This window comes from Anas acuta, chromosome 25 (genome assembly GCF_963932015.1).
Source record: "Anas acuta chromosome 25, bAnaAcu1.1, whole genome shotgun sequence".
In the NCBI taxonomy this organism is placed as follows: domain Eukaryota; kingdom Metazoa; phylum Chordata; class Aves; order Anseriformes; family Anatidae; genus Anas; species Anas acuta.
Window position 1 is genome coordinate 3,899,560 of NC_089003.1, and position 20,944 is coordinate 3,920,503.

The 20,944-nt window shown below is 57.4% G+C and overlaps 1 protein-coding gene across 1 annotated transcript; it reads right to left on the bottom strand.

Annotated features, from left to right (window-relative positions):
- Positions 1 to 900: 900 nt before the first annotated feature.
- On the bottom strand, positions 901 to 19,831 carry ITGB3 (integrin subunit beta 3). The gene is made up of 15 exons (XM_068660971.1): positions 19,448 to 19,831; positions 15,860 to 15,945; positions 11,947 to 12,139; positions 9,829 to 10,081; positions 9,236 to 9,398; positions 8,490 to 8,651; positions 8,248 to 8,343; positions 7,958 to 8,047; positions 7,334 to 7,468; positions 6,495 to 6,924; positions 4,159 to 4,381; positions 3,892 to 3,992; positions 3,648 to 3,767; positions 2,861 to 3,027; positions 901 to 2,139 (listed from the first exon to the last, which is right to left on the bottom strand). The coding sequence occupies exons 1-15, from the start codon at positions 19,503 to 19,505 to the stop codon at positions 2,071 to 2,073; spliced, it is 2,346 nt and encodes a 781-aa protein (XP_068517072.1). The 5' UTR covers positions 19,506 to 19,831; the 3' UTR covers positions 901 to 2,070.
- Between the last annotated feature and the right edge of the window lie 1,113 nt (positions 19,832 to 20,944).

Here is a 20,944-nt window from a genome sequence, read left to right on the forward strand (position 1 = left end):
CACCCCCTGGCTGATCACCGTGGTGGCCTCGAGGCACTCAGGCAGTGTGGGGCAGTCCCCAGGCTCACTGCCTGTTGTCACCCCTCTGCCCGATGTTGCCCGGTGCCCCCGTTCTGCCTGATGTCACAGAATGCCGGGAGCATTCCCTTGCTCAGCTCCCCTGTGCCAATGAGCGCTGTGATGGGGTCCCTAAGGCACAAGGTGACACAAGGATGGGGACAACACCCAGGCTCCAAGCACAGCAGCACCTCCATCCCTCCAGCTGCTCGCTGGGCCCTGCACCATGCCCATAGCCCCGAGCAGGAGCAGGATCCCCCCATGTACCCCTCTGGGGTGACCCTACAGGGCCTGGCCCCAGCATCCTCACTCCAAGACCAGGCTTGAACCCTTCCAAAGAGTTTTCCAAGCACTTCCTGTGGTCCCAAAATGCTGCTTTGGAAGGTGCCCACCAGGTGTCCCTGCAGCCCTGTGCGTCGCGGTGCTGAGCGGGTGCCCAGGCAGGGTGCTCAGGCAGCACCCAGCTCCCGGCTTTAGCACCTTTGCCCCCAGCCCAGCTGCCCCCAGGACGGTCCCGCAGTGGTCTCAGCCCAGCTGCCCTCCTCCGGGGGCTTTTTGTGCACACTGACGGATTTTTGGAGTCTTGCAGAAATAGGGGGGATGCTGGGGTTTGCTCCTCTGCAATGAATGGAGGGGGCTGCCGAGAGGAGCCCAGCTGGCAGCAGGCCCAGGGCCACGCCGTGCCCCCAGCTGTGTTACCCACTCCAGGAAAAAGCAGTAACAGAGCAGAGAAAACCCCGTGGAGATCCCACAGCCCTGCCCGGGCTGGTTCCCTCACCCATCCACCCCTCCTGGCCCAGATAGGCTCCCCTGGTGCTGGGTCACGCAGCAGTGCCGACACAATTCGTGGTTTGAGGTTTTTATTTGGTGCCCTGGGAAGCACCCCCATGTGGAGCACATCTCTGCCCACCCAACGCCTGCTCTGGGGCACAGCCCCAGCTGCCCCCCAGCACCATCCCTGATGTCCACCACCCCTGGGGACAGGCCAGGCAGGGAGCAAGGGACACAGCTCCAAGCAGGACCACCCCTAGGGCCTTGGGGTGGGCACGGGACATGAGGAGGTGTCCTGGTTTCAGTTAGGACAGAGTTAATTTTCTCCACCAGGACAGGTGGGTGCTGCTTTTTGGTGGAACTGAGGGGAACGGAGCTACTAGGATCTGGATAGGGCCCAGAGCACCTGGCCAAGCTCTCTCTGCCCCCAGGCTATTTTTTTCCACAGGAGACAAACCACGGGTGGGGGCCTGCTCATTTGGACCCTGAGCCACGCAGAAAACCATTACCCAGGCCAAAAGGCACAGGGAGGGGAGAGTTCGTTCCCCAGAGAGCCTGGGCTAGGCTCACGGCATACAGGCAATGCAGTCCGTGTGCTTTGGGACATGGGGACAGTGGTGGGGGACACGGGGAGCTCAGCCCCATCCCAGGGGCTGCAGCTGGGACCAGCACAGCTGATGCTACATGGAGGTGGCCAGTGGTGCAGAGCGGGGACACGTGGAGGGGAGGGGCAAGGTCACAAGCAGCCTGGGGGCTGCTTTCCACCATCCTGAACCACAGCAACAAGAGAAACGTGTGAAATGCCGGGTTTTGAGTGGTGTCCTCAACCCCCAAAGCAACACCATGGCTGCTGGGACTTCACATGGCCAGGGCACGAGGGCATCCCCGAGGAGGCAGAGCACAGCTTGGCCTTGGGTTCTAGCCAAAATCCGCTTGGCCCAAGGAGCACCGAAGAGTTCACAGGTTCACCACCAGGCAGAGGAAGTCCCATTTCTCCCTGTTCAGTGTATGGAGGGGCCACCAGCTCCTATGGGGCGGCCCGCAGAGGTATGGACGAGAGGTTTGCTGTGGAAGCGCGTCCCTGCAGTGCAGTGAGGTGATGGAGAATGGGGCCGGAGGCAGTCCGGGGGTTGTTAAATTACACGCAGACACACACACGCACACAAGCTCTTCTGTAAACTGGACTCCAGGAGACCCCACGATCCCCGGCTGATCCCACAGCCAGCTCTGGATGCGGCATCCTTACATGTTCCCGCGGTACGTGATGTTGGTGAAGGTCGACGTGGCCTCTTTGTATAACGGGTTGTTGGCCTGGGAAAAGAAGCCAAAGAGCATCACCGCTTCGTGATCAGCATTGGCACTCACCCCACTTAACAACTGGGGAAACTGGGGCACCAGTGGGTGGGGGATCCATGGCTCTGCTCAGGGCTTTGGCTCTACAATGTGATACGCAATTTAACAGCTCCTCATGAGGTTTTTATAGGGGAGAGAAGGGAAAAGCAATTGTGGAGGAGAGCACAGGAACAGAGACCTCAAGAAAGAGCCACCCCAGCCCACCCATCCCTTCCCTCCAGGTGGTGGGGGACAGGCACTGGTGCCGTTCTGGCCCCTTCCCTCGTGCTCCGGGTGCCTCAGCCCTTCCAGCACCCCGTGGCAGCAGGGACCTTCCTCCAGCTCACGGGGTGGAAACACTTGTGAGGGTGGTGAGTAAGAGGGTCACGCTGGAGAGAAGCACTCAGGATACACTGGAGGTGGGAGAAGTGCCTGGGACATTTGCTCTGCTCTGTGCACAGCCCCTGGGGCCACAGCAGGCTGGGAGAAGGGGTGCCCGGTTTGGTGGTGCCACCCCAAATCCTGCTGCGACCCCACACAGTGCTTCAGAGAGCGATGGGATGGATGAGCTGGTCCATAAGGACAGTGCCCTGTGAGTCCTAAATGGGGACTGGGCTCTTGTACTGGGAGCACTGGGATCTGGATCCACTCAGCCCAGTGGAGGCAGAATTCGGGGTCTCCTGCCCATCACAGCCCTTACCGTGTCCCACTTGGCCCTGGCCTTCTCCTCCTCGAAGCGGGCGAACTCCCGGCGGTCGTGGATGGTGATGAGCAGCTTCCAGATGAGCAGGGCGGCCAGGCCGATGAGCAGGATGGCGCCCATCACCGACAGCAGCACCACCAGGATGTCTGGCCCCTTCGGGCAGTCTGGGGGGATAGGAGAGCGTGGTTGGGTGGGCACCCTGGGGTGCCTGACTGTGGGTATGGGGGCTCCTCTGCTCTCCAGAGGGCTTTATCCTCCCCCGTTAGAGAGCCTCCAGCTCTGAGCATCTGTCCTGCCCCCCAGGGCTGCCTGTGCAGGGGCTGGGGAGGTGATGGGTGGCTGTAATTAGAGCTGATGGTTATTTTAATGACCCTGGTTTTGAAGGATCTGCAGCCATATGGCCCCCTGCTCAGCTTGATAGCAGTCCCCAAGGATGCTGGAGGCCCTGGGCTACTCCGTGCAGGGGCAGCATTGCTCCTGTGTGGCCAAGAGCTGTATCTTAACAGCACGTCAAGAAAATGAGACCCCTGGAGTCAGAAATGTGGTGGGAAGAGAGAGTTCCTCCTTGGCGGCTCAGCAGGGGGGTGAAACAACCCAGAGGCATGGGGAAATGTGAGACACGGGCAGGAAATCACAGCCTGGGTGTGCAGAGCGGGGAACAAAGCAGCTCTGTGACCTGTGCCAGCCCCTGGATCCTGGCCAGGAGGCACAAAGGGGGCTCCAACCCCACGGTTAGTGCAGACCACCAGGAGCAGCACAATCGGCACCCCCAGCCGGGTCCTACCTGGCTCCTCTATAACGTAGAGGATGGACTTGCCGCTGGAGTCCTCAAAGTACTGGAAGCGCACCACGCAGTCGTTCTCGTCCTTGTAGGTGCAGTTTACAGCGTCCTTGCCCCTGTCCCCTGCAGGATTGAGAGGCTGTCAGAGCCCTCGTGCTGGGGACACGTGCATGGAGGGTGTACGCAGCCCCATGTTTCCTTGCTTTAGGGCAGAAATTTGTGCCGTGCGCCCCCTCTCCACTCTTACCCAGCTCCTGCACCGTCTCGATCTCATCGCGGCACATACGGCTGCAGGACTGCTGCTCCACCAGCTCGCCCCGCTCGAACTTCTTGCACTCCACGCAGTCCCTGAGGAAGAGGAGGGAGCTGCCTTGAACTGCTCTGCACCATCCCCGAGGCACCCTCCCACCCTTTTTTCTCTCCGGGATCCCAACCCAATGGATTTGGGGACGGTGACCATACCTGCGGGCACCAACCCTGATGGGGACCATCCGAGCTCTCCCCCCCGACTCACTTTTTGATGGTGCAGGCATCCGGGCATGTGGGGCACTTCTCGCAGGTGTCCCCGTAGGAGCCAGGCTGGGTGCAGTCGCATTTGCCGCAGACGCAGGAGCCGTGGCCGCTGCACACCAGCCCGTTGCTGGACATGCAGGTGTCCGTGCGCGTGGTGCAGTTGCAGTAGTCTCCAGTCCAGTCCGAGTTGCACACGCAGTCCCCGCATTTGCACGTCCCATGGCCTGGGGATGTCCAGGAGGGTATCAGGACCCGTGGGTGCCCCCATGGATGCCCACAGATCTCCTCTGGGGATCACCCACGTGGGATGTTTGTGCACCCAGAGCCACAGCTCTGTCTCTGCGTGGCACAGCGAGGTGGAGCAGCCACCCAGGACATTTGTGTCCCCCTGTCCTTGGGGTGGGATCTTGCTGCCCAAAGCAAACCCCATCCTTCACCTCCCTGCCTTCTGTACCCCCTATTCTTCTCTTATCCCATGCAAGCAAGGAAAAAATAGCCAAATTTCAGGCTGAGCTAGCTTGGCTCTGGCAGCAGCTGGAGATGCTCAATCAGCTCCATCTGAGCTGCCCAAGCTTTGGCTCTTGCCTTTAGTTTCAGATCTGGTTAGGCCGTCTGGTCAACCCCTGCTGTCATTTCCCAGCCCAGCACCACACACGGGAGAGCTGGCTGCTGGGAAGAGCCCAGCCAGCTCCACACACTCCCCTGGCTCGGTCAGACAGCCCGACGTGCTCAGATCCTGCCAGAGCCCGCAGCTATTTGGATCCCGGTTGGGTTTTTGACTCAGCCACCAGACGCAGCGAGCAGCGGAAACGCCGCGGTGCCGGCACGCGCCGACCCATCCCAAACACCGAGCACATGGGAGCTCTGCTCCCAGCTGGGGAGCGCTGGGGCACCGCGTCCCCCACGGCCCCCATGGCCTCGGGGGCACCGGTGTGAGAAATAAATGTGTAACCCTGTTAATGAGGAACTGGAGCTGAGTCACAGGAAAACAGCGCCGCGCCGGGCGACGAGGTATGGAAACAGAGGGGGAGGCTGGGGGAGCGTGGCTGAACGGGACGTGACGGGTGCCAGCGGGGTCAGACGGGGCACTGGCAAAGAGACAGGGCAGGGCTTCTGCCAAGTCTGGCTTTCGTGGGTGGTGGCCCCCCGGGAAGGGCTTGGCAACCTTTCCCCGTCTCATTTCCTCCTCAGCCTTGGGCGCGCAGCCAGGGCTGGCCCCGCTGGGCAAAGGACTCGGGCACGGAGCTGGGAACCAACGGATGGGGTTAATTAACAGCCCGCCTGGCTCGGGGGCAGCGTGCCACCAGCACCTTTGCCCTCACTCTGCCTGACATGGGGGATGCTGTGCAAACAGACAGTGCCACGGGAGCAGCCTTGGGTGGCAACATCGAGGACAAGCACCCGGCTCCCATGGAAAATCACTGCCTGGGGGCGAAAAATCCCAGCCCCCCCTGTCTGATGTTAAAGTGAATGATCAACCCCAGTGGTGTGGAGGCAGCTGGGGGCTCTGGGTGCTGCCACCCCTCTCGCATCTCCTGGGAAGCCAGGAGACGGGGAGGAACCCTGGGGTTTGCTCCTCCAGCACGCTCAGACCTCCAGGGCTCGCTGGAGATGGGGCTTCTGGCTGAGGAAGGGGTTTGGACACATGGGGCACATGAGGTGACTGCTGCTGGGATTTTTTTTTGCAGAGATGGGCTCCCTGGTCCCTGGCATGGGAGAAGCGAGGTTCCCCAAATTGAGAAATGCAGCAGGCAGGACTGGGAGCCTGGCAGCACCGGGAGGAGGCGAATATTCAGGAGATGAATATTCACTGTAAGACCAGCAATGGGGGAGGATTTTCTTCCCCACCGCTTTTTGCCAAAAGGGAATCTTCAAGAACAGGGTGGAGGATAAAATTAGTGCATCCTCTCCTCGGAAATCCCAGTGCCTATCCCCACCCCTCTCTCCTCACCCTGGGGTTTCCTCCTGTGGAGCAATTCCTCAGATGTGGGAGTCGAGCAGAACCTGGCCAGCTCCTGCCCTGTGCACCCCAGAGCCACTTCCCTTGGATCCCCCAGCCACCTCAACGGGGCTCCCGAGCCTAAGGAAGGATCAAGGTCTGCCTTTAACCCTCTGAGTCCATCCTCTGCCAAGGATTTTGGGCACAGGCTGCCAAAGGGGGAGTCGTTGCATCACACCCTGAACTAATCCATGGCTAAGCATGACACAATGCATGCAACGAGCCCCCAGATGGCTGCCATCTCCCTCAACCACGATGCTGGGCAGCAAAAATACCTCTCTAGCATACCCCAAGGTGCTTTACTCCATGCAACCACCACCCCCCGGCACCCCACTCACCCGAGCACATCTGGCCCTTGAAGCGGACGCAGGAGAAGTCGTCGCACTCGCAGTACTTGCCCGTCACCTTGCCGAAATCGCTGCTGTGGCAGACGCACTGCCCGCAGATGCACTCGCCGCGCTGGCTGCAGTGGGGCTGGCCCGGCCGGGGGCTGCAGTTGTCCTGCTGCGAGGGGTTGTACTCCTCCTCCGAGCACTCGCAGTGCGAGCCCAGGCGCCCGGGGTTGCAGCGGCAGACGCCGCACTCGAGGCTGCCGTTGCCTCCGCTGCAGAAGGAGCTGTTGGTCTCAGCCTGGCTCTCGCAGGAGCAGCTGCAGTTGAAGTTCACCACCACCACCAGGCTGTCCTTGAAGCCCACGGGTTTGATGGTGAAGGATTTCTGGCGCTCTTGCGGGCACCCTCGCACCTTTGCCTCGATGCTGAAGCTCACCTGGGAGGGGGGCAGAAGGGTGCGTCTGGGTGCTGGCACCCCCCCTGCAGCCTTGGGGTACCTGTTTCAGCCTGGCCTCAGCACCTGCTCCGTGCCCAAGCTTAGGCAGCCCAGAATTGGGACCAGCAGGATCTCTTAGGGCTTTCCCAAACTGTTCCAGCATGGGAGAGTTCACCTGCCCACCACAGTGTGCAGACAAAATTGGCCCAAAAGCCCATGCACCATGGCTGGTAGACCACAGCCTCTGCATCCAGCAGACAACATTTTTCCCCTTGCCCCCACCCAGCTGGACCCTCTCTCCACCAAAAAGATGACAATGTCCCCATAAGAGCCTGTGTCCCCCAGGATCTGGGGGGAAGCAGGCAGTGTGGAGGGGGAGAAAAGCTGAGCCCGCGGACAGGAGCCTCACCGTGTCCCCGATCTTGAGCCCCATGCAGGACTTGAGCCCAGGGATGACCTCGTCGTTGAGGCAGGTGGCATTGAAGGACAGGGACAGCTCTTCGGGGAGGTCGCGCACCTCCAGCTCCACCTTGGAGCGGATTTTCTGGGGGAGGAGAGAAGAAAAATGGAAAAATCCAGCCAGGCTGCACAGGGGTCCACCCCGAGCAGCCACCACACCCCAGTGATGCTCCCACACACATGGGAAAACAGCCAAGCACTTCGAGGCTTTCTAGAGCTTGGCCACACCACTCCTCACGGGGAACACCTACGAGGATGGGAAAGGACAGGGGTGAGCTCCCATCCCCGGGGTTCCCACACGTGTGGGTGGAGGCAGATGCTCGCAGCTGGCCCAGGGATGCTGCTGGAGGCTGGGGGAGCTGCCAAGTGTCCAGCTGCTTGTGGTGGTTATTTGGGGAGGAAGAGTGCTGCTGTGGGGCCATCACAGTGCACAGCTCTCCTTTGGGCAACCCTGGGTGGGGTTTGTGTGCTGTGAGAGTGATTGTTCTTCCAAGATGAGGAGAAGGCCCCCTGCACTTTGCTGCTCCCTCTGAGCTGCCCATGGGGACAGGATGTGGTGGCCTTGCACACTCACCCCATAGGAGTCCACTATGAGCTGCAGAACATTGCTGGAGTCTCCCGACAAGGTGCCCACGGTGGTTCCTGGGATCAGCTCACTGTAGTTCTAGAGAAATACCACTGTAAGCACAGTCTGCTTGTGACAGGTGAAGGCACCACAGCTGGGCCAAGCCATTCCCAGACACGAGAGCTTCCTGAGCAGCCTTGTGAGGATGGGTGCCACCAGGATCCATCCAGCCACCCACAAAAGGCGCCCTCAGGACCCCACAGCCCCCCACGAAGGTGGCTTTGCACAGCAGCCGTTACCTGGTAGAGGCCAACAACTGTGTCCGTCACAGCGAAGATCAAGTTGATGTTCTTCTGCGAGAGTTTCTCAGTCATCAGGCCCAGAGAGGGGTAGTCCTGGGGAAGGGGAAAGGCTGCACCCTGAAACACGTAGTCTCAACCACCCCAGTCCCCAGCATGCCCTCCAAGCACACCTGGACCACCTTTCCCATCCCCAGCAGGAGCTGTGGGCTCCCAAACCCCCCACACGGGCCTGGATTTACCAGTGTGGTGGAGGCTGAGTAGAAGTTGTCCTGGCCGATGTGGCACTCGGCGTCGTTGGGCTGCACGATGCCGGCCAGCCTCCCGTCCAGTGCAATGTGGGTCTTGGCGTCCGTGGTGAAGACGAGCAGGTGGGAAGCATCATTCCTCCAGCCGATCTTTTTCTGTGGCCAAAAGCAGCTCCCAGTGGGGTGGCAGTGTGTGCCGAGGGCAGCCCTATAGCGGCACCTCGCTGCCACCATGGGGCATGGCTGGGCCCTGGGGACCAGCCTGTCACTGCAGGGGGAATTAAGGACAGCCCCTCTCCCAGGGAAGTGCTGGGGAGTCGGGCAGGTGAGCATGGGCTGCTTGTGAAGGTGAAAGACAGGCTTTAATTTGATAGAGTGTTAATCACGGTGGCTAACGACTGAGGGGCACGAACCCTCCCATCTCCAGCAAAATCAAAGTGCTAGCAGAGGAAAAGGCGTCCCTTCTGGACTGACATGGGATCACCACATCCATCCCCAAAGCAGCTGCTCTGCTCCTCTCTCCTCCCAGGTCTATGTAAGGGCCCTGCTCTTCCCTCTCCTTGGTTGAGACCCAGAAATGCCCTTGCTGAACGTGCGCCCTGCCCAGATCCCAGCCCTGCTGCAGCTCCACTGCAGGAGGCCTCAGGCCCTGTCCTGGTGGGGTGGGAGCTCTCTGCCAACCCACCAGGCCCAGCTTGGTGACCCTCTCCCAGCCCTTTCCCAGCCTTCCTGCCCCTTACATCGCACACGGTGGCCTGGATGATGGCATCGAAGCCGCCCTCGGGGGCGTCGCGGTTCCGTGAGACGCTCTGCTTGCGCACCTCCTCGTTGAAGCGTGTCACCTCGTCCGTGAGCGACAGGACGTGCTTGTAGCCAAACATAGGCAGGCACGTTTCCCCAATCCTGCAGGAGAAAGTGGTCAGGGCACAAGTCTCGTGGGTGTCCCAGCTCCTGTCTTCACTGTGCAGCCATTTCACACCCTCTGGTCTTCTTCGGGGCGTGCCAAAAGGACCCAATCACCCGGAGAGCCCCGAGCACCAGGCTGGCGAAGGATCTTTTAAACAGCTATCACGTTACAGTGATGCTGGGATTTTTAGGCGTTAGACCTTGAACAAAAATGGTGGAAAATTGTTTCTTCCCACAAGAGCTTTTCAAAGTCTAGATGTGCTCCCCCTATCCATACCAGGACATGCAGTGCAGCCCAGCTTAAGCCCTGCCCCAAATCAGACACCCAAATCCCTTCTGAAATCCATTTCCACGGATTTCCAGCCACAGTCTGGTGATGTCCCATTACCTTCCAACCCTTACAGACCTCCCTCAGCTTGGGACTTACTCATAGCAAGGGTTTTTGAGGGCTTCTGGAGGAGAGATATACATGTAGGGGGAAATGGGCTTGTCCACAAAGGCCCCAAAACCGATTCGCAGATTGCTGGTGAGCTTGCGCATCTCGTTGGCCAGCGTGGTGCCCAGGTTCTGGATGTTCCTCAGATCGTCCTTCATGGAGTTGGACAGGTCCATCAGGTAGTAGATGTCCACAGGATAGTCTTCCACTTGACGCACTTGGACTTGGAAGATCTGGGAGTCATCTGTAATATGGCAGGGCAGAAGAGTGAGAGATCATTCCCTGGGACAAACAAAGGGGGCTGGTGGCAGGACTGGGGAGAAAGTCAATGGGACCCAACAGGGTCAACGGGAACCCAAGGAGATGGCTTAAAGCTGCTGGGAGGAGACTATCACAGCCAGACACACCAAGGAGTAAACCACTAAGAGCAGGGTGCTTGCATGTGAGGTGTGCTGTGCACCCCTTGAAGATGGCAAATGCCCCACAGCTCCTGTTCTCCAAGCCTCTCATTACTAGGACATGAACTCCTTCTGCTCAGAGTTGTTCTATGCTGTTCCTGGCCAACACAGGATGGATGGAGTGAGTAAAATGCTGTACACATGGGCAGCAGGTCTTATGGGAACAGCCAGGGGACTGCACGGCCGCTTCAGGCTGCTACTGAACTCCTGAGGCCTCCAAACATCTCCTTGGGCCTCCCCATCCCTGTTCCTTCCTGTTCTTCTTGGCTCCTCCCAGCCCCTGCTGGGAAACTTTTTGATGAAACATTTTCTAATGAAACAAAAACCTCCTTAGAACCTTCTGGGGAACAGGCCAGTTTTAATGACTTTGAAAAAAAATAATGCTGAAAACACTTAGCGTTGACCTTTTCTTTCAACTTTCTAGAAGGGACAAAGGTTCTTTCTTGCTGTTCTTTGAAACTACTTCTTTGATATGCAACTGGGACACAGCTGCAGCCTTCTCAGAACACCTCAAACAACAAGAAAAAAGCTTTAGTCAACTTTCATTTAATAATTGTTTTCATATAAATCTATGTCTCAGATTTAGATTTTCAGGATCAGTAAAGTATCTTCAAAGTCCAGGAGAGCCCAAAGAGCTCCATACCCCACTGTCTGCATGGCCAGGTAGCAGCACGCAGTCAGGAGTCCCAGTTTCATCCCTGGGGGACTTCTGCTCCTCCTCGTTGAGTTAAACCACAAGGACTCAGAGCTTGTGGGACATGCCTTGGTTATGCCATTTGGCCTTCTCTCACGAGCTGGGGAAGACAACTCTTGCTAAGCCCTCTTGTTCTGGCAGAGGTGGTATCAAGCCAGGGTTTTCTTCTACTGCTTCCAAAGTCCTTAGAGCACCACATGCCTCCTCCGATCGTCTCCAGAGCAGCACACATACCTGTCTCTTGATGGCTGCTTTTGGACCTAAAGACAGCAACAGCCACCCCACAGCTACACGTCCCCTTATCATGGGGAAGGGGACATGGCTGACCTCTGTCACTCACATCAGAACTTCTCTTTGCCCAGCCCAGGAACATGCTATCAGCCTCTGACATCTGTCCATGAGGCCAGAATGAACACAGAACCAAAATTTGTTCCTGCTGAGACATCTGTGAGCAGATTGATGATAAGGGCAGGGCTGGGCTATGTGTGGGGAAAGTGCGGACATGGCAATGTCACCATTTTGCTCCAGTTTCCCCAGTCCCTTTTTGTGACCTCAGGTGAGTGACACCAAAAGGAGAAATCAAACAGGGGAAGTACAATGTGAATAAATATATATTAACAAAGCCCCTTAATACAAGCCTTGGGAAAGCTAAGGGTCAGCCTCATGGCACTGAGGCAGCAGTGGTTAAGGTTTAAGAGGCTTCATAAAACAATCCCACAGATGTTGAAATCACATCCCGTTCTACAGGGCTGAGCCAGGAGACCGAACAGCAGAAATCAGCCTGCAGACAGCCAGACTGCGGACACTGCTGGTGGGGTTGGTGTAGCCCCAGCCCTGCATTGTCCCCAGTGGGTCTGGGACAACCTTGGCCAACAGGTGACGGCTCATCCATCGCTCGAGCTCTCCAAGCTGTCCCCACCACATCTCCTTTTCCCACAGCATTTTGTGGACTCTTACCCGGCCGCAACTTCAGCTCTATTCTCTGGGGTCTCATCTGGGTGGTGGTGGAGCCCCCTGAGCCCTTGTCGCTGAGCGGTCGGTCCTCCTGGATGGTGACGCTGCTGGTGGGGAACTCGATAAAGTCCTGCCTGCAGCCGTTCTGCAGGAGGTTGGCGAGCAGGTCGCAGCGTGGGGACGACTGGTCCATGGTCTGTGGGACAGGGGAAGAGTCAGGAGTGATGATGGATGGCTTGCCCAAGCCCAAACCCCTTCTGACATCTAGGAGCTGGAGCCACAAGTTTGTTTCTTGGCACAGCTAAAAGGAAAGCCCCTCTACACGGGGTGGCTGCGTGCCAGAAGAGAGTGAAGCAGGACACAAGCTTGGCAGGCTGTGAGCAATGGGCAGAGTATGAGACTTTTTTTGTTTTGCTTTTCTAAGCTGTGGCAATAGAGCCACCATTTCCCCAGTTTTCTTGACATACACCCTCAGAAATCCCCCCAGGAGCAGCAGGCGAGCCCAGCACACAACTCCTTTTTGAGAGCCACTCGAGCTTATCTGCAGCTCCCAGCATCCTGCCAGCTGGAGCCCAGCTGGGGAAGGGGAACCAAAAAAGGAAAAGAAAGACCAAAAAGGCAACCGGGCTGCGGGAGAAGCCATCGAGAATCCGTCAGAAACAGGAAGCCAGAAGTGTGAAGTCACGGTGGGGGCTCCGGCCCCCTCCCTGATTTCCTAGAAAGTTCCCGGCTGCCTGCCCTTATCTTGGCATGCTCAGAGGGCTCCCGGCACTCCTGGGGGGCGGAGGGGGGAGAGTTTCCTATCGGGACAAATATGGGAAGAATTCCTCTCCTGGCCCAGCGCTGCTGGGATCTGCTGCTGCATGTTCCTGGCAGGGCAGCCGCTGTCCCCTCTCCATGGGGTTCCTCCCTCCTGCTCCTCCCCAGCCCAAATCTTTCTCCATTCAAAGCCCCAGGAGGGCAGAAGTGAGATCCTTGCCCCCTCCGCACCACCGATGCCCCTGCCCAGGCTGTCAGCTCCCCTCAGGTCCAGGTGGGTTGAACCCGGGAGCTAATTTGTGTATTTTAAGCAAACAAGTGGAAAAGTGCAAACAGCATCAGGAGGCCCCCTCCGGCAGCAGCGGCCTTTATCTGCCTTTTTCTCCTCCCTCAGTCCGAGCAATAGCCAGAAAATACATCAGCAGGCGTGTTCCTCCCCTGTGGCCTCCCACTCCTGCCCAGGCAGCACGCTGCTGGTGAAGAGGACACGTTTTACGTCTACATGAGCTCTGTACACCCACCCACCCTGACACCTCATCCCGTGGGGCTCCCCACCACAGATCTCCAAGCCCTCGAGGCCACTGAACCTCCCCCTGTGACCCCACAGAGCTGGGTGAGGTGCCTGGATCGTTCCTGAGCCCACGGGTAATTACACACCCGGTCCTGTCCTAGGCAGGGAAAGCGCTGGAAGGGTGAGGGTGAGAGGCAGGGCTGGGCAGAAAGGTTTTAACCATGCCACTGGGCTCTTGGGCAGTACCCTGAGGTGCTGGGGGGCTCCCAAAGGACACGCAGCTCCTTGCACAATCAGCAGCATCATTTCTACCGAGAGATTCCCACGGAGAAGCTATTTCACCTCTGGGCCACATCCTTCCCCTTTCCTTGAAAGCCTCAACACGATTGACTCAGGACTTGTAAAACCGACTCGGAGGCAGCCCAGGCTCGCTGCTGGGGGCACATGGTTCCACCTCTGCCACCAGCCCTCCTGCAGCCCTGGAAGATGCTCCCCGGACCCACCTCTCCTCCTGGCAGCCCACACCAGGTGGTGCATGCGCAGTTGCCTTTCAACCCCTCAAATTCTCTCATTTTCTGCAGTTCTGTGAGCCTGCTACAACAGATATCTGCTCAAGGCCTTTAGGACAGGGGTAAGGATCAGGCAGGGTGCTGTCAGAGCCAGCTCCATCCCACATCTCCATCACTGCTGTGGCTGGGAGGCTGCAGGATCCCCAGGGCACCTCCATTTTCATCTCACACAGCAACTGCTTCTCTGCAGGAGAGCTCATGGGAGGACCCAAGGAACAGATGCCTCTGCACATTAAGCTAAAACCTTCCAGAGCTTCTCTAAACCAAACCCTGGTCCAGCCTTGGCTCTGTTTTCCTCTCTGGGAAGTGACATTTGGGGTGGGTGAGACCCAGGAGAAGTCTGCCACGATGCTCTCCAAGGTGATTTTAGAGCCACGTCTCAGCTGGCTTTTCCCAAAAGGAAAAACAAGTGGCCAGGCACATCTGTGAGCTGGTAACGGTGGTCAGGGTTTCTGAAAAATAAAGATAACTCAACTCTCCTCTGCTTCAGTGCTCAGTGGAGTCAGCGGTCACAAGAAAGAGCAATAAAATTTCTTTCTTGCTTGAAGCCAGGAAGGAGCAGCAGCAACCGATAACCCCAGGCTCCTCTGGGAGCCAGCACGGGTGGGAAAGGAGCACAGCTAAGGGCAGCCCTGTCCCTTTAACGAAGGAGGGGGGTAGGATCAGAGACCTCCCTCGCCCTGGGGATATTAAACAAACCCACAGAAAAAACCCTCATTTGCTAAATTAAGACAATGTGGTCCAGATGTTGGAGGCAGAGCTGCTGAGTAGTTTGCACAGCGCGGCTCTCCGGCGGCGGCTGGCTGCTGGCAGTGGGACGGCTCCCTCGCTGCTTGTCACGTCTGTCCATGAGCACAGCCCTGAGCAGTGCTGGAAATATTTCCTTTTTTGGAAACTTTTGCTGATCTGGGAAAAAAAAAGCAACACCCAAGCTCGCAGTCCCTGCTGCGTCAAGACACCAGCCCGGGCTGGGAAGGAGCGGACGGATGGTCGAGTCCTTATCGAGCTGCAAAGTTCAGCTTCTTGCTTCTTGCTTCTTTCTTCTTGCAGGAGATAAGTCGGGGCTCATCCACACAAGATCTTTATGCATCCTGCATGGGATGATGCTGTGAGATCCCCTGGGAGCTGATGGGACCTGCAGGTGCCCGGCATCGAGTACCGTCCGTCAGCACTCCCAGCCCGGATCAGTTTTCCTGGGTCTTTTCTCCAGCCCTGTGGGCACTGCCACCACTCGTGGGAGAGGATTTCTCAGTAGCAGGAGGCAAGAAAAGCCTTCTCTTAGTGCTTTCTGGGGAAGGGGAACTCCTTGCAAGCCACAGGAGTGCATTGTTAAGGCAATGGCTCACCCAAGCCCTGGAGTTTTTAATCACCTCTCCCATCTCTCCCTGCCTCCTGTCTCTGCCCTGGGGCTGCAGCTCACCAGATCCCATCAGTGTTGGGAACTTCCACCCTTACATCCCTGATGGGCCAACCCTAAGGGCAGCATTTTTGGAGGGTATTGTGGCAGACCTTCCAGCATCTCACCCACCCAGACCGGAATTTCAGAGCCGCAGCTTAGCTCTGACATCCTCTTTAGCTCTGTAACCAAGCCCAGTCACCTCACCTTCCCACCCCCACTCACCATTTTCCAATGAATAAAACCCCAAACCCTAGCTTCTAATCAACATTTGCTTCCTATCTCCAGACCCTCTTCCCTTCTCAGCCCTTCCAGGAATTAGGTTCTTTTTAGAATTTGAGCTTCACAATAGGTTTTTGAGAAGCAAACCAAAAGGAAACCGGGTTTTCAAATGCACAGCTTTTCAGAGACAAAGGGAATTCACAGGGAAAACTTCAGCACTTCCAAGCCCACTCGATGTGTTTCCTACTGAAGCACCCAGGTAAGGGGCAGATTTTGAAAGCAAGGCAGGAATCCAGACCGAGAGCCGCAATGTGCATGGCTGTGGTCACTGCCAGAGCTGTGGTCACTGCCAGATGCCACCGAGGAATGTGTCCAGACACGGTGGGACCAGACGGAGACACAGCACCCATCCCACAGCCCGCAGCCCCCCCGGCCCTGCTCAGCCCCCCCAGCACTCACCTTTGCGGAGCACCAGGCGCAGAGGGGGCTCACGGCCAGGCACTGCTTGCAGGAGTTCACCCCTCGAGTGGTGCAGATGTTACCCCCTGGAACAGCAAACAGAAAGCTGTCACCACCTGTGGGGCCACCACACAGCCCCACCAGCAGGCAGAGCCTCCATCCTCCCAGGTTTCCACCCTAACCCTTTTTGCAGCCCCAAAACCCAGCTGCTGCCCCCCTGCCTCTTTTATGGCTGCCTCCCCCAGCCCGGCACCAGTTGGGCTCCATCCTGCCCGCTGCTGGCATTTCCCACCTGCCAGCCTGATGCCAGCTCCTTAAAGTGTCCCCTGTCCCTTCAGCCCCAGGGGACATCGCCCTTCATGCCTCTCTGCAGGCATTTTGGGGCAGTGGGGAGGGGAAGGGGTGAGCCCCCCAGCTCAGTGCCTCTTCCCACCCCCAGGCCAGCCGGTCGGTGCCTGTTTTTGCAGATGCTGAACTCAGCCCCGCTGCTCTCAGCTCGGGTTAAAACATGGGGAAAGGAGGGGAGGGAAGTGGCACGTGTCCCAAAACATGCTGGCAGCCAACTGTGGTGATGCCCCTGGGGGGGGAAACCGGAGCTCCACCAGAGGCAGTGAGGATTTCGGGAGGTGTGTGCCTTGGTTAGAGGCCAGTGTGTCCCATCAAGGGGCCCCCAAAAAAACCCTCAGGGGCTTTGGGGCAGCAGCAATGTCTGCTGGGGCAGGAAGAGCAGAGGTAGGAACTGTGCAGCTCTGCGGTCCCAACGGCTGCTGCGGTGAGTGGCTGAGACACAGCTGCGGTGGCGTTGCCCTGGGCTATTTCTCCCTCCTGCACCTTATCAGAGCTTCAGCATCTGCAGGCAACCGGTCCCTGGGGGTGCTCTGTGTCCCCAGCTACAGCCCTAGGAACTGGGGGTGCCAGCACGGAGCAACTGGGGGCTCCTCTGTCCCCACCTCCCCTGCCCAGGGTCCCCTCTTGCAGCCACAGGAGGAAGAAAAGAGGAGTTTTCTGCAGCAGCGGGAGGAAATGCAACACAGAAGAGAAAGAGGAAACGGTGAAACGATGGCATCAGGTCCTCGGGCAGAGCCACGGCTGCAGCTCGGTGTGGCTGTGCCTGCCGGCACGCAGCGTGCCGGGGCTCGTGGAGGTGGGTGCTGGTATGGGGTGCTGGCACCAATGGATCTGGGCATGGGACTGATGTGGGGACACAGCAAATGCCACAAGGCTCAGGCACATGAGCGTGCAGCTCGTTCAGCTTTCAGGTTGTGTCCACTCCCTGAGCTCTTTCCCTACACCAAAATACCTGGCTGCAGGTTAAAAGGTTGCATAAAAGGAAGCAAAAAAGGATGGGAGACTTTAAATTTAGCATGGCCCTAAAGAGTGACAGGTTGATCTCTGGTGCAGGAGGCTGAGCCCCGTGCTGATGGCTTGGCAGGCACCAGCCTGGCAGCTCCAGGCACTTGGGATTAAACTCTCAGGGCCACGTGCCCAAAGACGGGAACAGCTTCCAAAACTGCAGGTCCCAGGGGAGCGCTGATGAGCCAATTTTCTGGCTGATCTTGGCACTTAGGACCACGAATGGGGCCATCCTGCCCAACTACCACATGACCAAGGCACATGTCCGGGGATGTGGGACCTTTTCCCATCCTGTAGCACCATACGGAGCTCTTCTTGGCTGTGTTTAACTCATGGCTGGATGGAGCAGGGCTCTCCATCCCATGGGAAGGAGCCAAAATCCCCCGGGCGCCAGCTGTGATTAAGGCAGGGCTGTTATCGCCATACAAACACGCAGAGGGTGGTGGCCAGCCTCACCCCCTCACCCTGAAAATGCCTCTTTTTTTTTGGCATCTCCAGCAGCATTTGCACGGCTGGATGCAGGGTGAGGTGCTGGGGGCTTTGCTGGAGGCAGGCAGGGAGGGGGAAGCAGCAGTGATGTGGGCACAAAACCACAGGAAGAGGAGAGCAGAGGGTGCTGAAGCTCAGATGCTCTGGTTCTGCCCCTTGGTGCTCAGCATGCTGCCCGGCTGCGAGCTGGTTAACAGGATTTCAGCACAGACTAAACTAATAAACTTCGTGTATTTTATCAGTGTATTTTTTTTTTCCAGCCATAAAAACTAATAAACCAAAGTACAAAAGCTGCATTTATTTATTTATTTTTTTACTACAAAACCCGCTGGTCTCATAAAACAATCTGATCCTAATGACTGAGGCTTTGAAATAAGGAGAAATCCCGGCACGTGAAATACCAGGAGCTAACCTGGGTGGCACAGGGAGCCCCGTTTGGGGTGGCAGCACTGCAGCCAGGCACTGGAGGGGATGCACATCGCATGCTGAACCCAAAATGCCCCAGACGGCTGTGGCTGAGCATCATCTTTCCCTGGCTGGAGAAAATTACTCAGTGCTCAGCCTGAACTCCAAGTCACCTCCACACTGTGTCTGAGCCAGCCACATGCCTTGGTGGGTCTCGTCTTTTTTTTTTTTTTTTTTTTCCTGCTAATACACTCATGCAGAAAACTTTATAAGGAGACTTAAACAAGCTTGATAAAGATACAAACCACTTTTGCATCTTCCCCGAGCTTTCTGCTTGTCTAAGCAATATGGATTTGGGCTTATTTTTGGCTGATGTCCTGCCCACGCCATCCTGGGGCTGCGTCTTTTCTCTGAATCCCTCCCTGTCTACCAACATCTTCCTGGGGAGGAGATGCCCCTAGCAGATTACTGGAGAAATCACCTATGCAGCCTCAAAGAGCAACCTTACAAACCCAAAACTCTTTCAGGGGTTACTCTACACTCCTGCTCAGGCTGTTCGTGGGAATGCACAGAAATCTGGCATTCTTTAGCCTGAACAATGTTGCCCCAAACCCCCTCGGGTCAGGCCTCCAAAACAATGGGTCTGATTTATAAATCAGCAGCTGAAAAACACGGCACCCGTTTTGTGGCTGCAGGGTTTGTTTTCTGCTAGCTTTGAGCCCCGGAAACCACACCTGGGGAGAAGAGTCCCTTCGCCGGGCTGCTGTTCCACAAGGCACTGAAAAGTTTTTAAAGCAGCGAGCCACTTTTGTCCTGAAGTCACCTGATGCCAGAAATCGGGGCTTTTAAAGAAAAGCACCAAAATTACAGGAGAAAAAAATTACACAGGATACTAACGTTGACTTAAACACACCCCATGCCCTTAAAATGAGATGGGTATGGTGATGCCTGCCCCATAAACTCCCCTTACTGCCTGCTTACAGAGGACAGAGTCCAAGTCCCATCCCAGTGCTCCCATTACAAACCAGTCCTGCAGCCCAACGGCGGGTAGGTGGTGGAGATAAAGTTACTGGGGTGAGAATAAGGCATGGAGCCACAACACCTTGATCCCACGGCATCTCAGAGAAACCCTCTTAGCCCCGACCCAGCCCCAACCCAGGCGACCCGAGCGATGCTTTGTGTTTGGGAACCGAGGCAGTGCTCTGCCAGCTTCCCCTTCCCGCAATTTTTCCGGGACTGTGTGAATGCAGAAGACCCAGGGATTTAGGGGAAATAGCAGGGAATCTAAGCGGGAAGGGCAACATTAGGGCAAACACAGCTTTAGGGGCTGTAAAAACCTACCCCAGCTGCCAGCAGCGCAGAGCACGAGGATGCCGAGGGCGATGCGGAGCTTCCCCATCTTCACCTCCGAGCCCCGGGGTGCCGGGGGGTGTCGGGACCAGCCCTGCCGTGAGCGATGGAGAGCGGCTCTGGGGCAAAACCTCCGGGTTTTGAGCCGTCCAGAAGATGAATCATGAGCCTGGGTGTGTGACACAGGCGCGGAGCGGGGCCGGCCGGAGGAAACTGCGCTGGCTCGTCACTCAAATTTGAGTCAGGGAGTGGCCCCCCCCCATCCTGCCCGGAGCTCCTCACCCTTTTTCCCTTTCGCAGCTCACACAAGGACCCAATGAACCCGGGAAGAAAGTACGGGGCACCGGCGACCCGCACGAACAGGCTCTTTCCCATAGGCTCTTTTGCCGGGGTTTAATTCCTTGCAAAATCCTGCTCACACCCTCCTTTTATTAACTCTTGCGTGAAAGGCAGCCCGGGTTTTAAACCTGCCGAGGCTGAGCTGCCTGAGAGCTGAAGGATTTAAGGGGAAATAGAGCAACTGCACAGCGAAATGAAAGTGTGTGTGTGTGGGGGGGTCTTGGGGACCCTCCCCAGGGCACTGCAGGTGGAGACATCCCTGGTGGAACGGGGAGGGGAGACCCACAGAGAGCAGAGACTTGCACCCGGCAGGACCAGTTGGGTACAAACCCAGACATCACAAAGGGAGGGAAATTCAGATTTGGGTTGGGTGATTCGGACCCGATTCTCTTCTCTCCCGTGCTGTTTTTCTCACCCACATCCTCACAAATCGCTCCTGTACCAAGCAAGGAGTCAGATCTGCGCAGGAACCTTCCCTGCTGAAATACCCAAAGAAATGCCTCCCAAAGAGGTTTAAAAAACCTCTCGTCCCCCAGGGTCCTACTTGGAGATGGGGAAACTGAGGCAGGCAAATACAGGCTGGGCTGCCAAGGGAGGGAAGGGCTGCTCCCCGCGCCGGGTGACGGGGGCTGGGGCCAGCAATGGCAAAACCTGGGGTGGGGGTAATCCCGGGGGGAGCAGAAAAGGAGCTTGTGCGGAGTACAGGGTGCTGTGCGGGGAGAAACGGGGATCGCTGCATCTGCCCGGAGCCTCAGAGACGAGGTGAGATGGGGCTGGGGGCTCTGCCTCGGGAGCCGGGGGATTTTTCTTGGCTGTAAAAGAAGTTTCGATGCGTTTTTGCTTCCCCCACTCGCTGCCACCATCCCGGCGGGTGCTGCTGCCCTCCTGCGGCTGCCTGGGCTCTGCTCGGGGGGGTCATGTTCCTCCCGGCTTCTCCCCCCTGACTTTTTAACGTGGATTTGGTAAAGAGAAACCCATCAACCCTCACGCAGTGTCGAAAAAGTGCTGCTTCTTGGTTGGAAAATAAAATAAATAACACCCCAAAGCTGCCTTCTGAGGGCTCTCGATCTTGCCCTGCTCCAGCTCCCGCAGCCATCTCAGCCTGCTGACCCCATAAGCCAGTTTTGGGGCACCCCAATTCCTGCTTTC

Coding starts and splice junctions, on each gene's coding strand:
- ITGB3 (XM_068660971.1), bottom strand. CDS start 19,505: ATGGGGAAGCTCCGCATCGCCCTCGGCATCCTCGTGCTCTGCGCTGCT. Junction 12,140..15,859: donor GCGCCTGGTGCTCCGCAAAG/GTGAGTGCTGGG, acceptor CCTGTCCCACAG/ACCATGGACCAGTCGTCCCC. Junction 3,993..4,158: donor GATGCCTGCACCATCAAAAA/GTGAGTCGGGGG, acceptor CCTCTTCCTCAG/GGACTGCGTGGAGTGCAAGA.